Source organism: Poecilia latipinna, unplaced genomic scaffold (assembly GCF_001443285.1).
Source record: "Poecilia latipinna isolate Pla-1442-1.1 unplaced genomic scaffold, P_latipinna-1.0 Scaffold947, whole genome shotgun sequence".
Taxonomy (NCBI): Eukaryota; Metazoa; Chordata; class Actinopteri; order Cyprinodontiformes; family Poeciliidae; genus Poecilia; species Poecilia latipinna.
In genome coordinates this window covers 56695-69183 of record NW_015113563.1, presented here as the reverse complement: position 1 = coordinate 69183, position 12489 = coordinate 56695, and the positions used below count along the sequence as shown (strand labels likewise).

The window sequence follows — 12489 nt, the reverse complement described above, 5'->3', positions numbered from 1 at the left end:
ATGAACTAAAACAAACCCAAACCGTAAAGGTTGTTTATGACAAATTATGTTCAACTGAGCCAATTCCATATTAATAATAAGAATATGTGTTACTACAGATACACTCAGTACATTGAGAAACACTTCAGTGTGACCAGTGTGCTCCCTAAAGAGCAATAGATTTGGTTGTTCATGATGGAAGGAAGTAAGCAATAAATTTAAAGAAACAAACGTTGCTGTCCGTCAGTGTGGGAGGCTCAAATCACTTTTCCAAGTCCATCACATTACAGGGACACAGATAATACACCAGAAAAGAACGTTACCACTACAGTCACCAAGCTTCCCGAGAGTGAACGCCCCGGCTAATTCAACACAGGATCAGTGTGTGTAACACAGCGAATGTGCAAAAACCCAAACACTCCACCTATTTCCAATAGATCAAACATATGACTCATTTGAGGTTAAGGATGAGGCACCTCTTTCACAACAAAATGGAAGCATGACTCAGGTTTGCAAAAACTGTGTCTGAAAGAACCTCAAAACTTTTTGCACAATGTCTTACTTTTTATTATTGTTATAAACCCAATACTATGAGCAATGAGATGAATAAATGTTGATCCGTGCTGTTTGGAAGATTTTTTTTTTTTTGTAAATAAACTTGTAAGTTTAAGGTTAAGGTTGTTGTTGTTTTTTCTCAGCTGAACCTTCCAGCAGCCACTCAATCAGTAAATGTCTGTCACTGAGGATATCATTTCCTACGTTAAGAAGGAAACTTCTTAATGTAGGAACTGTAAACGCGCCTTCCTGATATTTTCTCGGTTATTCAACATTTCAATTCACTATTCGACAGTTCAATTGACCCTGCAGTCCGCTGAGCAGATTGCTTTGTTTCATATCAAATTGTCACATCACAAACACACAACGTGACACCAACAATGCATTGCAGTGATTTGTTCTCCTTCATTCATTGCTGAACTGTTTTAAATGCTTAGCCATAAAAGGGAGGAAGAGGTAACAGAGCTGCCAAGAAGGCTTTTTTTTTTTTACTTTAAACTCATGACTGAATGAAAACCTGAAGGTTGGGAAGTTTGAACAAACACAAAGGGAGAAACTGGCAGTGAAGAATGGTTGAATTGTGATTTGGGGCCTTTATGTGGCTATATGTATGAATGAGGAGAAAAGGCCACAAAAATATAGCTCTAATCCTCTCCCAGTATGAATCAAAATGCTGTGGTGTTTTCTCCTCAGGACACAGAGTGCGTAGACCACACAGAGAGGCTAAATGCTAACAGACCATTTAGCAGCTTTCTTTTTTTCAAATGAACATGACGTAATTTTTTGGGAGAGGCGAACACATGAGTGCACTTGCGGATTTTAAGTAAAGCTTCAGTAAATTTTGTTAGTTTTAGATTTAGGCCTACTTTAAAACTTGCATAAGCACTGTCATACAAAAAAAAATCAAGTTCAGATCAAAAATAAAGACTGAAGTGATTAGAGCTGTAAAATAAACAAATGTTTCAAAAAGACCAAAGTTTTCAAGGTGTTTGTGTCTACAATAAAAAGTTCTGCATCTCCATGCTGCTGCAAGGTGTTAATTCCAAACCATGACACAAAGCATGTTAACATGTTTGTGTGTTGTCAGGACAGAGTGAATCTTCTCACTGTGAATGTTCTCACTAGCTTATAGCATTAACCTGCCCTGCAGTGTGTGACCCTGAGAGGAGCACCGAGCTCATCAGTGGACTATTTCTGGAAACTAGCTCATTAGCCTCAAGTATTTAGACAAAGAAAAGAGGCTTCACACTGGACTAAAACAGCCCACGATAAACAAGTCTGGGCTTGAGATTAGCAGTGTTGGCCAATTATTTGAATGACACTGTCGTAATTATTTTTATTTTTTCTAACAAAGGAGAGATTAATTTTTCTACAAAAAAAAAAACTCAAAACAAAATATTTACATTATTGAATGTGAATATATATGATTGGATATACAATTAGTTTCTCTGTACTTAAATGTTGTATATCTATAGAGAATAATTATAACCTTTCAAGTGTTTAGTGGCTAATATTAGCTAACTAGCACTCATCTATTTCTGGCTTTTTTTCCCCCTTTTGATGTCAACAACCTAAGAGAAAATAACATTCATGCTAAAACAGTCTAGTGTAGGTTGGGATCTCGCAATAAGCTGCAAAAAGTCTGCTGTTCAGTATTTGCCCTCCAGGCTTATTAAAAGTCACAACATCTACAGCGAAGACCATTTGCTACAGCTTCATGACTCCTCCATGACTTCTTCCAAAATCTAACTGCGCTGCACATTATAAAATACCAATCTGGACCGGTTCTGACTAAGAGTCCATATAAGGCAACTTGAGGAAGAATGAGCCAGACAGACTTTTATTAAACTGGCAATGGGAGAAAAGAGTAAATCTGACGCACCAACAAGGAAATTTGGGACGATATCGATAGTAGCAACAGTTGAAATGCAAAAACATCCTTGAGGTTTTATTACACAATAAGGCTTCGAGGTTACAGTTTCATTCAGAAAAGTAGGCCCCCCTTTCTCATGAGCAAGCTCTAAGATAGAAGGGTTTTGCATTAGTTCATCTTGAAAATGATATTCCAAATTAAAAACAACCAACCAACCATGAAATGTTAATCTGTATCTCACCTGGCGTAACACTGTTTTAGTACTTATATTACATTGTGTGGAGTTCTTTAGACAACAGCTCAATTCTCTCCTTTTTTTCTGTCATGGCGCAGTATCTTCCAAATAAAAGCGGTAATAGCTTATGAAAGATGTGTTTTTCATCTAACTGTATTTACCCAAAACTGACATCTAATACAGCTATTCACATCATCACAAGTGTCAAGTGAATTTTCACAGATACAAGAAAGTGGTTTGTGTTAAACTTCCCTTTAAATCATTTTTCACCACACAAGGAATTTTTCTCAAGGTTTCTAACCATATGAACATTCTTCTGTTGTTTAGGTCTAAAAATGAAACTAGATGACAACCAAAATTGGAGGGAGCAACTTTGACCCTGGAAGTCAACACTTTCCTGGATTCCCAGAGCAAAAGATAAAACTCTTTTTACTTTCATTTCAATGTAGCTGAGAGTGGCAGAAGTGCAATTTTTTTTTTCTCCAAATGCTGAACCAGTTTCCTTCGTTTTTTGCTCTTCATTCTTATCATCTGTGTGTCTCAGTGCGTTTGTGTAAACAGTGTTTGTGTTAGCAGGTATTTTGTGCACTGCTTTGTGTTCAATGAATGGTTTGTGCTGCATAGTACAACAATAATCGGTGGATGTTGTGGACAATAGTGGGCAATGGAGGTTGTGTAACTGAAGCCATTATATGGCCGAGTCGCATTGTTGTGTTTCCTGAATCTTTCAAATTCTCTTCCTGTCTGGGACACAAATATAATCATGGTGGGCATAACGCATTTCTAATATGGATGCTCTAAAAAAATATATTATTTAGCTTAGAAAAGAAGCATTAAAGCAGAGCCTTTTAAAAATGTTTAAATTGTGACAAAATCTGAATCGCTAAGTGGTGGGAGAAAAAAAAATCTGCTTTTTGATGCTTATATAGAGCTGCATTTTATCCTTATAAGCTTTGATTATTCGATTGCACAAGGCGGAACTCTGAAGTGCAGTAAGTGTGTCACCTAGACAGTCTATGGGGAGCATCACAATCAAAGAGAAAATCACTTGGACAAAATATGCAGGATGTGTGAAACTGAAAGCAAATATTCTGAAACAAGAAGACATGACCCAAAAATGTAAGTAAAAAAACAACACTGTTAACCCGGAACCTATGAAACTAGCAAAAATACCCCCTAACTCAGAAAAGTTGTTAAAAAGTTCATTCATATTATTACAGTGAAGGATGTCCGACCATCAAGAGCTGCTGAGAGTCAGGCCTTTTCTCTAACGAAGCGGTCTTTGGATAGAAAATTCTACCTTGAATATATTTCCCTGAAATGCTAAACTGCACCCACTGCAACCAGAGTAAAACAAAGTGATGTGATCGCAACAGCCCTATTCCCTATTCCCACGGTATCCTATGTCACCATAACTATGCAGTTGCTAGCCTGTTGTGTTTGGAGTCATGCATGTCTAGCAGGGAAACCCCAAATTGCTAAGAAGGACTCAGTTTTTGTTACAGGTGAAGTGAAAAATCTGTATGGAGGCATGTTGAATGGGGTCAGAGGTCAATGTTAGGTCATTAATTGATTTATAATCCCATCTTAAGACTTTTAAATTGTAATCAAATCTATTGGCAAAGTGCCTAAAGGTTCCCACCCCTACAATGTATTAACAAGGTATCTACAGGTCACAAGTCAAATTTAAGACTTTAAAGACCTTTTTAATGCTAGTATATAACTAAAGCAACATAGATATTTGGTCACATTTTGCTTGTACAAATAAGCCGGACAAATTTGAAATTTTATCTACCAAACACATGGGTTGCGTTTTTAAAAACTACAACTCTTAAATATATTTGCAAACTGCAGTAAAGAGCGACAACTCGGGGCATCAAGTCTTTATGAGAACTATTAGATGCTATTTACATGTCAACCGGTTCTTATCCCAAAAGTAAACGTTTGGAATTTGCTAAATGTTACTTGGATTGCAACTGGAATCCTTTGATCAGATGAGATTTTGTTTAGGTCAAAACACTCCAGGTGGGTCGAGTGGCAAACTATGGATAGATTTATGAAAAGGTTCCCCATGTGCACTGTTACGTATGGTGGAGTACCTGTGATGCTGTGGGGCAGTTAGTCTTCTAGAGTCCATATGTTAAAGTTTTGAATGCATCATAAACTTATTATTCTCATGGTCACAGTTGGGAGGCAAAATGTTTGGGAACCACTGATCAAGAGAAAATGTGCAATGTCCCTTGAAGCTCCAGCCTTGTAAAGTGTTGTCCTACAGGCACAAAATGTATTTTTTATGTTTTAAAAGGGTTCTGCAAGTGGTATGAGCAAAGAGAAACCACAATCACACATAGGCTCCACTGTGTCACTTTGTCATATATTCCCAGAGGGCTAACAAAAATAGCCACAAAGTGTCATTCACAGCCTAGAGACCTACATAAAGCTGCACAAGCATAAGAAAACGTTGTTTAAAAACTGGGAAAATTATTTTTATTGCTCAGTCTGAGAGCTGGCCAGAGGGACGTTCACATGACTTCTTCTTCATGATGAACACCCAAGATACATCATATTTGACGTTCTTTTCCAAGTTATCCACTCACTATCAGCTGATGCATGTAACTCATGAACAAAGAGGTGACAGTAAATATGCCATGACACAAACTAGTGTATAATTAGTCTGCTTCCTCTGCTATCTTCTCTTATCCGTTTTTTTTTTCTATCTCCACAATGCCTTGTTCCTATTTCTACCTCGGCAAACTTCACCAGCATCACAGAGCTGTTATATAAACTGTGATTATGTGTTTCAGTGTGCGGGGTCGGCTTTCTGGGAAGAGGGTGAGGTCTGAAGGAAGAAGACATCAGTGATAACTTTATTGGTCCTGCCAGTGTTCTCACAAACTCTGCTTTGCCAAAACGGGCAGAGGTGGAAAATGTGATTTCCTCAGACAGGCACTGCACAAAAAAATAATCTGGATCCTACTCTAACAGATACCGACCGTCCCAGTGGGAAAAGAAGCATGCCGAAGGTCCCTCTGGACAGACGCTAGAGTCGGCTGTGATCTTTTCTGTCACAGAACCAAGCAGAGGTATTGGCAGACATGCTGCCTGAATTGGCAGCTTGCCGATTGGCTTCAATATTTCCACAATCAGCAACCGATTTCAAATGATGACCACACAAAACAACAAAGGCAGATTGAGAGCTACTTTAAATGGAGTCAGGACCAAAAAAATGTATCTACCACTAACACAACCTTTGTGGCTCATAAATTTTGAACATTATAGAACAAATCTGACAAGACGCCATTGATTAATTGGTGCGTTTCATTAAGGATAAAGTTCTACTGCATCTACATTGCCTCGCAAAAGTATTGACCTTTAGTGTATTTTATAAGATTTTTTTGTTATAACCAAAACAGTAAAAAAAAAAAAAACATTTATGCTTTCCACAATCTTTTACAAAACGCTATAAAAATTATGTCATCCATTTATATTCAATCCCCTCAGAGCTATCAAGTGGAAAACCACAAACCTATGCAGACCTGGTCGTCCACTTGAAAAGCCAAAAAGGGAAATAAGAGTACCAACCAAAGAAGCTGTACAGAGGTTCATGGCTATTCTGAAGTAGAAATCCACAACTCGGCTATTCATAGGACAACTTTAAGTGCACTCAACAAATCTGGCCTTTATGGAACAGTGGAAAGCCAAGTCTTATTTCCAATGCCACAAGCTGTCTAGGGGACACAGCCAACATGTGGAAATAGATAGTGTGGTCAGAGCTGTTGAAAGTTACAAAAGACTTCGGTCTAAGACGGAGATTCAACTTCCAGAAGAAAAATGAATCTAAACATACACCCAAAGCTTAAAACGAATGGTTTAGAATAAATCATAGCATTTTGAAGTGTTAAAATGGAAATTTGACTTAATTTGAGCAAAGAAGAAGTGGTAATACAATTGCTGGGCCAAAATTCAGGGGCTGAATCTTTTGAAAGTTGCATTTGAAATTCTATTAAGTAACAGCAATGCGACAAAGGCTCTTCCAAACCCAGCCCACAAATCTGTCATCCTTCCCGGATTCAAATGATGGGTCTGGTCCTTCCCAACCCATCCTGTCCCAACATTTATTAAGGACAAATGAGAGATTTGTGACTCTGAAGCGACAGATAAAGTGGGAGACGAGTACAGTTTTAAATGTAAGCATATCAAAAACTGGTAGTGCAAAAGTTAAAACCAGTGGTGTGGTTTGGCTTTTGTCATTTACATAGAATTGTTTTTTTTTCTAGATCATTTATTTATTAATCATCTCAACATATAAATATTTAGAAGTTATTAAATAAGTAATTAAAAAAAACTCAGTAAGATTCCAAGATACATTTTTACCAGTGACAGTTCATCATATAAAATACCATTAAAATACATGGAGGTTTGTGGCTCTAACTAAATCTGAAAAAGTTCAAGGGTGGATGAGAGTTTTGTAAGGTGTTGTGTTTCAAAAGTTCTTTTTCCTGATTGCTTTTCCCTGCTTCTTTTCAGCAGATGGCTGTGTTTGCAAGGCTTTGGAATGTACACTGCAGCATGAAAAACAAACATAAGCTGTCAAAAATAAGAAAGCCTTTCAAATGCAAGTCAGACTGTGAGAATATTCACCAAGACAAACCACTGAAACGTCCGTCATTCCTGTGCCAATAAACGGGTCTGCTGCCCTATGGTAAAATGTCATTAACTCCACTGTAAAATCAATCAATCAGTCAAGTAAAACTAATCAGCAAGACTAAAGGCAATGAGACAAGGTCAAACTCTTCAAGCTGGGAGCTGAAACAGCAAGACTGCATGTTCTTATTTAAAACAGCCAGAGGATGGGTTTCTCTGGACATTAAAACATGCATACTTAAAATCATCAAACATGCATTGGAATTGATAACACTCACACCCATCATCAGCAAGATAACACAACCCTTCAGTGATCACGACGAGCAGTCTCAAAGTCTCTAATGAAAGACCTGCAAATTGCTTGGCAACAGCAAAAAAAAAAAAATAAAAAAAAAAAAAAAATATATATATATATATATATATATATATATATATATATATAAAAAGTTCAACATGAAACTAAAAAAATCAGTTGCAAACAAAGTCAGACTTTGTCCTTTTTTTCTGCATACTAACCACATTTTCACATCTTTGGTATCATCTTCAACCACTTGTAGACATAATTCAGGGTCAGTTTTTGATACAGGCAATATGGCTCACTACTCAGAGTGGCATCTTGATGAAATGACACAAAGAGCAAGGACAACTGATATACATAATCAAAAGTAGTTTATTTAAGCAACTTGCCAACAGTTAAGAGAAAAAGCTAATTTGACCTGAGATATTTCAAAACAGCTCATCTTGCCTTTTCTGCATAAAAGAGTATCACACTTCTTTTAACCAGGTGACCAGCAATGTGCAGTAAGAAGTGGGGGAGGAGCAGTACTGCATTACTCTATGCTAGCGACTTTCTATATTTAGCTATTTTTCTGACAAGAAAAAATCAGAATCGGCAGGCCAGTTTTTTTTTTTTTTAAGATCTCTGACCGGCCAGAATACTACAATCGGTGCAGTCCTACTTTTTCTATCAAAGTGCTGTAGCAGAAATTTAAGCACTTTTCAAACCATCCATCCATCATATACTCACTTGTCCTTGCACAGCCACACTTTGTGTGTGTGTGTGTGTGTATGTGTTGGAGGCATGACATAATTCATGCCTGAACTGCCACTGCCTTTTACTCTCATCTTTTCAAAATGGCTACATATGAGTGTTATGATATTTTTGACAGTGGACAGAGCTAAAGCTGTCTGTACAGCAACCATAACCACAGAGATTTATAGTCTGACTGAGGAACACAGAAGTCTGCCAAGTGAATGGTTAGCGATTCAATCCTGTCTTCTCCACACCAAATGTCAAAGTATCTTTTGGCAAGACATATGCCCAAACTGGCCCAAATCTTAAAATTGCTGTGTTTCTACACAGCAATTTAGAGCAAGAAAAAGCAATGGATAGCCTGTAGAGGCTGAACTGCTGTATAAATGAATGTACGTGGCTAACAGTATAAAAGTGTAGTTTAATCCACAATATTAGATCAAAACCAATAGTGTAGAAAAATAAAGCATAGTATTTTTGTGAGAAATAGCACAAGAAGCAGCCCTAACAATGCTGTTGCTATCTTTCCACCGTGTTAGTCTGTGGGGGATGAAAAGCAGGTTAAGGTCATTCCAATATGTAGGTTAAAGTGATGCAGAGGAGGACAGGGAGACTGCTGCAGCAAACAGTCTGGTCCACTGACCTCCTTTGGTCGTCTCTCTTTCTGCAGTATTATGTGTCCTGCACACTTTAAAGCTAATCAAACTGATTGTTTCTGCTATCCACACACACAATGACCCCCATCGGACACACACACGGGCCTACACATTTCACTTAAGCTAATGTTACACTTTCGCTGTACGGCCGGGCACTTAAAATGTCTCAGAGTAATATTTCAAAGCTACTTCTGACTCATTTCAGTATAGTTTTGTTAATTTATTTTACCTGTTGATGATGAAACAGCGCTGATTTCTTTTGCTTCCCTGCTGCCGACTAATTAAGGGATAATAACCGGGATTAGTTTTTTTTTTTTTTCCTCTGAAAGAAAGAACAAATGCTTAACTGACCGGCGTACGACAGAGCTACTCCTTTGCCTTAGCACCCGACGACCGGCCAAACGAAGCGGGGAGGCAGCGGAACCGGTCCTCCTCGTGCGGTCCCAGCCGCAGTTGTAACGGTAACGGCTGCTGCCTCAACTGGGATGGCACTGAGCTCCTCTCATACGCCAGCTTTTCCAACCGGCCGTTCTCTCCTCCCCCTTCTCCTCCGTTATTTTTCCTCTCCAGGCTTTCTCTTCTTCTCTTTTTTTTTCTCCGAGGCACGCGTGATGAATAATGAAAGGCTCGCGAGGTCCCAGGAGTGTTTTCTGTCCCGTTTTTTTTTCTTTCAGAGCGCGAGCCGAACACAATGAGGCCGACCCGCGTGGATCAAGTTACCACCGTCCTGCCTTTCATTCATTCATTTATTCAGCCGCTAAGCAATCTGACTGCAGCCCTGCCAGCTTCCCCCTCACCCTGTCCAGCTTCACCTCCCTCTCTTCTTCTTGCAAATGCGCTTAGGTTGCGTTTGCAAGAGACCCAAACCAAACAAATTATTCCTTATCTCTAGCTATGTCGCTTTCAAGTAGACTTCCTTAATTAGTTTCCTTAAGTTTTCTTTCAAGTTTTTCCTCAAGCTTTGGTCAACTTCGTTATTTTTTTATTTTTTTACTTTATTTTACAATACAAATCTGCTAATAATTGTCTAATAGAAAGAAATGAGACATGGTATAATTTTATTTACAAATGAATATCTGGAAAGTGTGGCGTGCATTTGTGTCCAGCAACTGCAACCTCCAGTCTCCTTATGAATCTCTACCAGTTTACCAATTTATGAGAATTAAATGTTTGCTCTTTCTTCTTGGGAAAAAAACAAAAACATTTCATGGTTCATTTAGAGTCATTTATTAACAGTCTCAATGAATGAAGAGCATCTGCACTTCACGATTATGTGTTACCCTGTGATGGTCTGTCTTATCCCAACAAAATTTTAATATAGAATATGCAAGTGGTACAGATTGAGTTTTTTTTTTTTTTTTTTTATTATGGTTATTATTATGTCCGACTGCCCCAGCTCTTTTGTTTAGGAGAACAGTCTGGTCTGCAGGCCAACTTGTTTTGCTTTTGGTCTCTTTTACTACAAAGTGAAACTGCAGTGCTATGTGGAGCATGTAGTTTGTCTTTGTCTTTCTAAAACAGACAAAGCTTTACCTGATAAAAGATGCAGTTGGGATGGCTGCATATTTTTGTTCCAAAGGCTGCAGCTTCACCATGACCTTTCCACTAATACATCCTCTGTGTCCAAAGATGGAACACTCTGCTTTTCAAAGAACATTGAATGCAGTTTATTTATTAATTTTTGACATTTGATCTTTAAAATAGAAGCAGCCGACTAGATTTTTTTTTCTCTTTTGTCTTCCATGTGTGAAGTGTCTTGATCAACACAGTTTTTCCAACACAAAAGAAGTGCACAGAGTTCATTCACGCTACAAATAGATTTCATCTTACATGTGCAACTTTCGCTATACACTGAAATATATGAAAAGATAAAAATAACTACTTTTCTTTCTCCAACATGTTCTGTATTCAGTCAGCTATCAGCAGGAGAAGCTGAAAACTGTCACACATTTTTCTAGCTGCAAAGAACTTGCAGTCTTGTCATTGTCACAGCACTGTGGTTGTCTTGTCTTTCATGTCTTTGCTAAACTTTTATCTGGGAAATATTTTGCTTTGAGCCCCAGATTGTGACAGACAGTTGTTTTTTTTCTGTCTTTAGAGTTGGTGTGAAACCAAAGTTTGTGACAAAATTTTAAACATATAATGTAAAAAAAAAAATGTTTCAGGGCTCACATAAACCATAAAAGAGTTGAATCTGAATTGGTAAACATTCATTACTCACCATGGCAGTTTGGTGGTCTATCCTTGGAAAAGGAGCTTCAAAGCCATTTGCTGTCTTTATGGTGGCCTCTTGGTTGTAGCCTGCAGAGTGAAATTTGAGTTATTGTTTGTGTTTTCGTAGTTTTACTTGTTATATATGACCACGTTTGAGAATTTTGATTGTGTTACAAGCAGTTCCTTCTGATTTAACCACAAAGGCATAAATGTCCTCACTACACAGAGAATATGTCAGATGTGTTAGCATGTAAACCCTTAAGTAGTGAATAGAGTCCAGAATACCAAATCACCTTCCACCAAGACAACAACCCTAAACAACCAGAAATATTTGCAATGAAAGGTTTAGATCAAAGCATTTATGTCTGGGTGGCCTATGTGAAAATCTCCTTGGAAATCTGTGGCAAAACTTGATGACTCCTACTCACAGATTCTTCTTCATCCAACCTGACTGAGATTTTTCTGTGTAGAAATGGGTAAGACTTTCAGTCTCCGGGTGTAAAAGACTGGTAGAGGACGGGAAGCTATAATGACTGTAACACTAAATAGGAAAATGCAACAAAAATCATTTTTTCTCATCATGCACATAGAAATGTTTAAAAGATGAACACTTTTGTGATTTTATGCAGATTTTAATTCTAATGGATCATTCTTGGTAATATTCATCTTTTCATTCTGAGAATCCAACTTCTTTCGCCACTTGCCGTACTAGTTTAACAGTTTCTGCTGGATGGACGTAAACTAATTTTGTGTAGCCTGTATATTATGTGTTCCCACAGGATATGTGCAGTGGTATTAAAGGAATCTTTCACAAATACTGAGAGTGATACTGAAAGAGAACATCTATTTTTATTCTGCATCCTGTGTCCTGTCACTTATACTTGCAACAACATAAACCTTCCACCCTGCTAAAGTTAAACCTGCCAGGATTGAGAAATTATAGTGCAGTCAGGGTATTTCTGCTTCATTTACATACTCTGTGATGTATGCCTTTTGAGACTACATGCAGTATGTCACATTGATTTGGGGCTTTCAAAGATTTCATCTGGAATAATTCTGACTGGATATTTGATCACTTTTCTTGGCAGAATTCAAAGCGTTAGTTTAAGTTGGAGAAGGTGAGGGCTATAGGAAAGTCATTATAGAAACTTAATGTTAGCCTACTTTATCCATTTAAAACTATGGGTAACACTTTATTTGAAGGGGTGTGCATAATACTGACATGACACTAGGGCTGTGTAATAATATCAATTTTGCGATATATATCAATATTTTCTTTCCTAGAAAAAAATCTATATTC

At 37.8% G+C, this 12489-nt stretch overlaps 1 protein-coding gene across 3 annotated transcripts in view; it reads right to left on the bottom strand.

The window, feature by feature from the left end:
• The window catches only part of palm2akap2 (PALM2 and AKAP2 fusion), an 80519-nt gene that overhangs the window by 17653 nt on the left and 50377 nt on the right, over positions 1–12489 (bottom strand). For all 3 annotated transcript variants that reach the window (XM_015049436.1, XM_015049437.1, XM_015049438.1), the window contains one exon: positions 11197–11276. In XM_015049436.1, coding sequence (XP_014904922.1) covers positions 11197–11276 — 80 coding nt within the window. The remainder of the gene's footprint in view (positions 1–11196; positions 11277–12489) is intronic.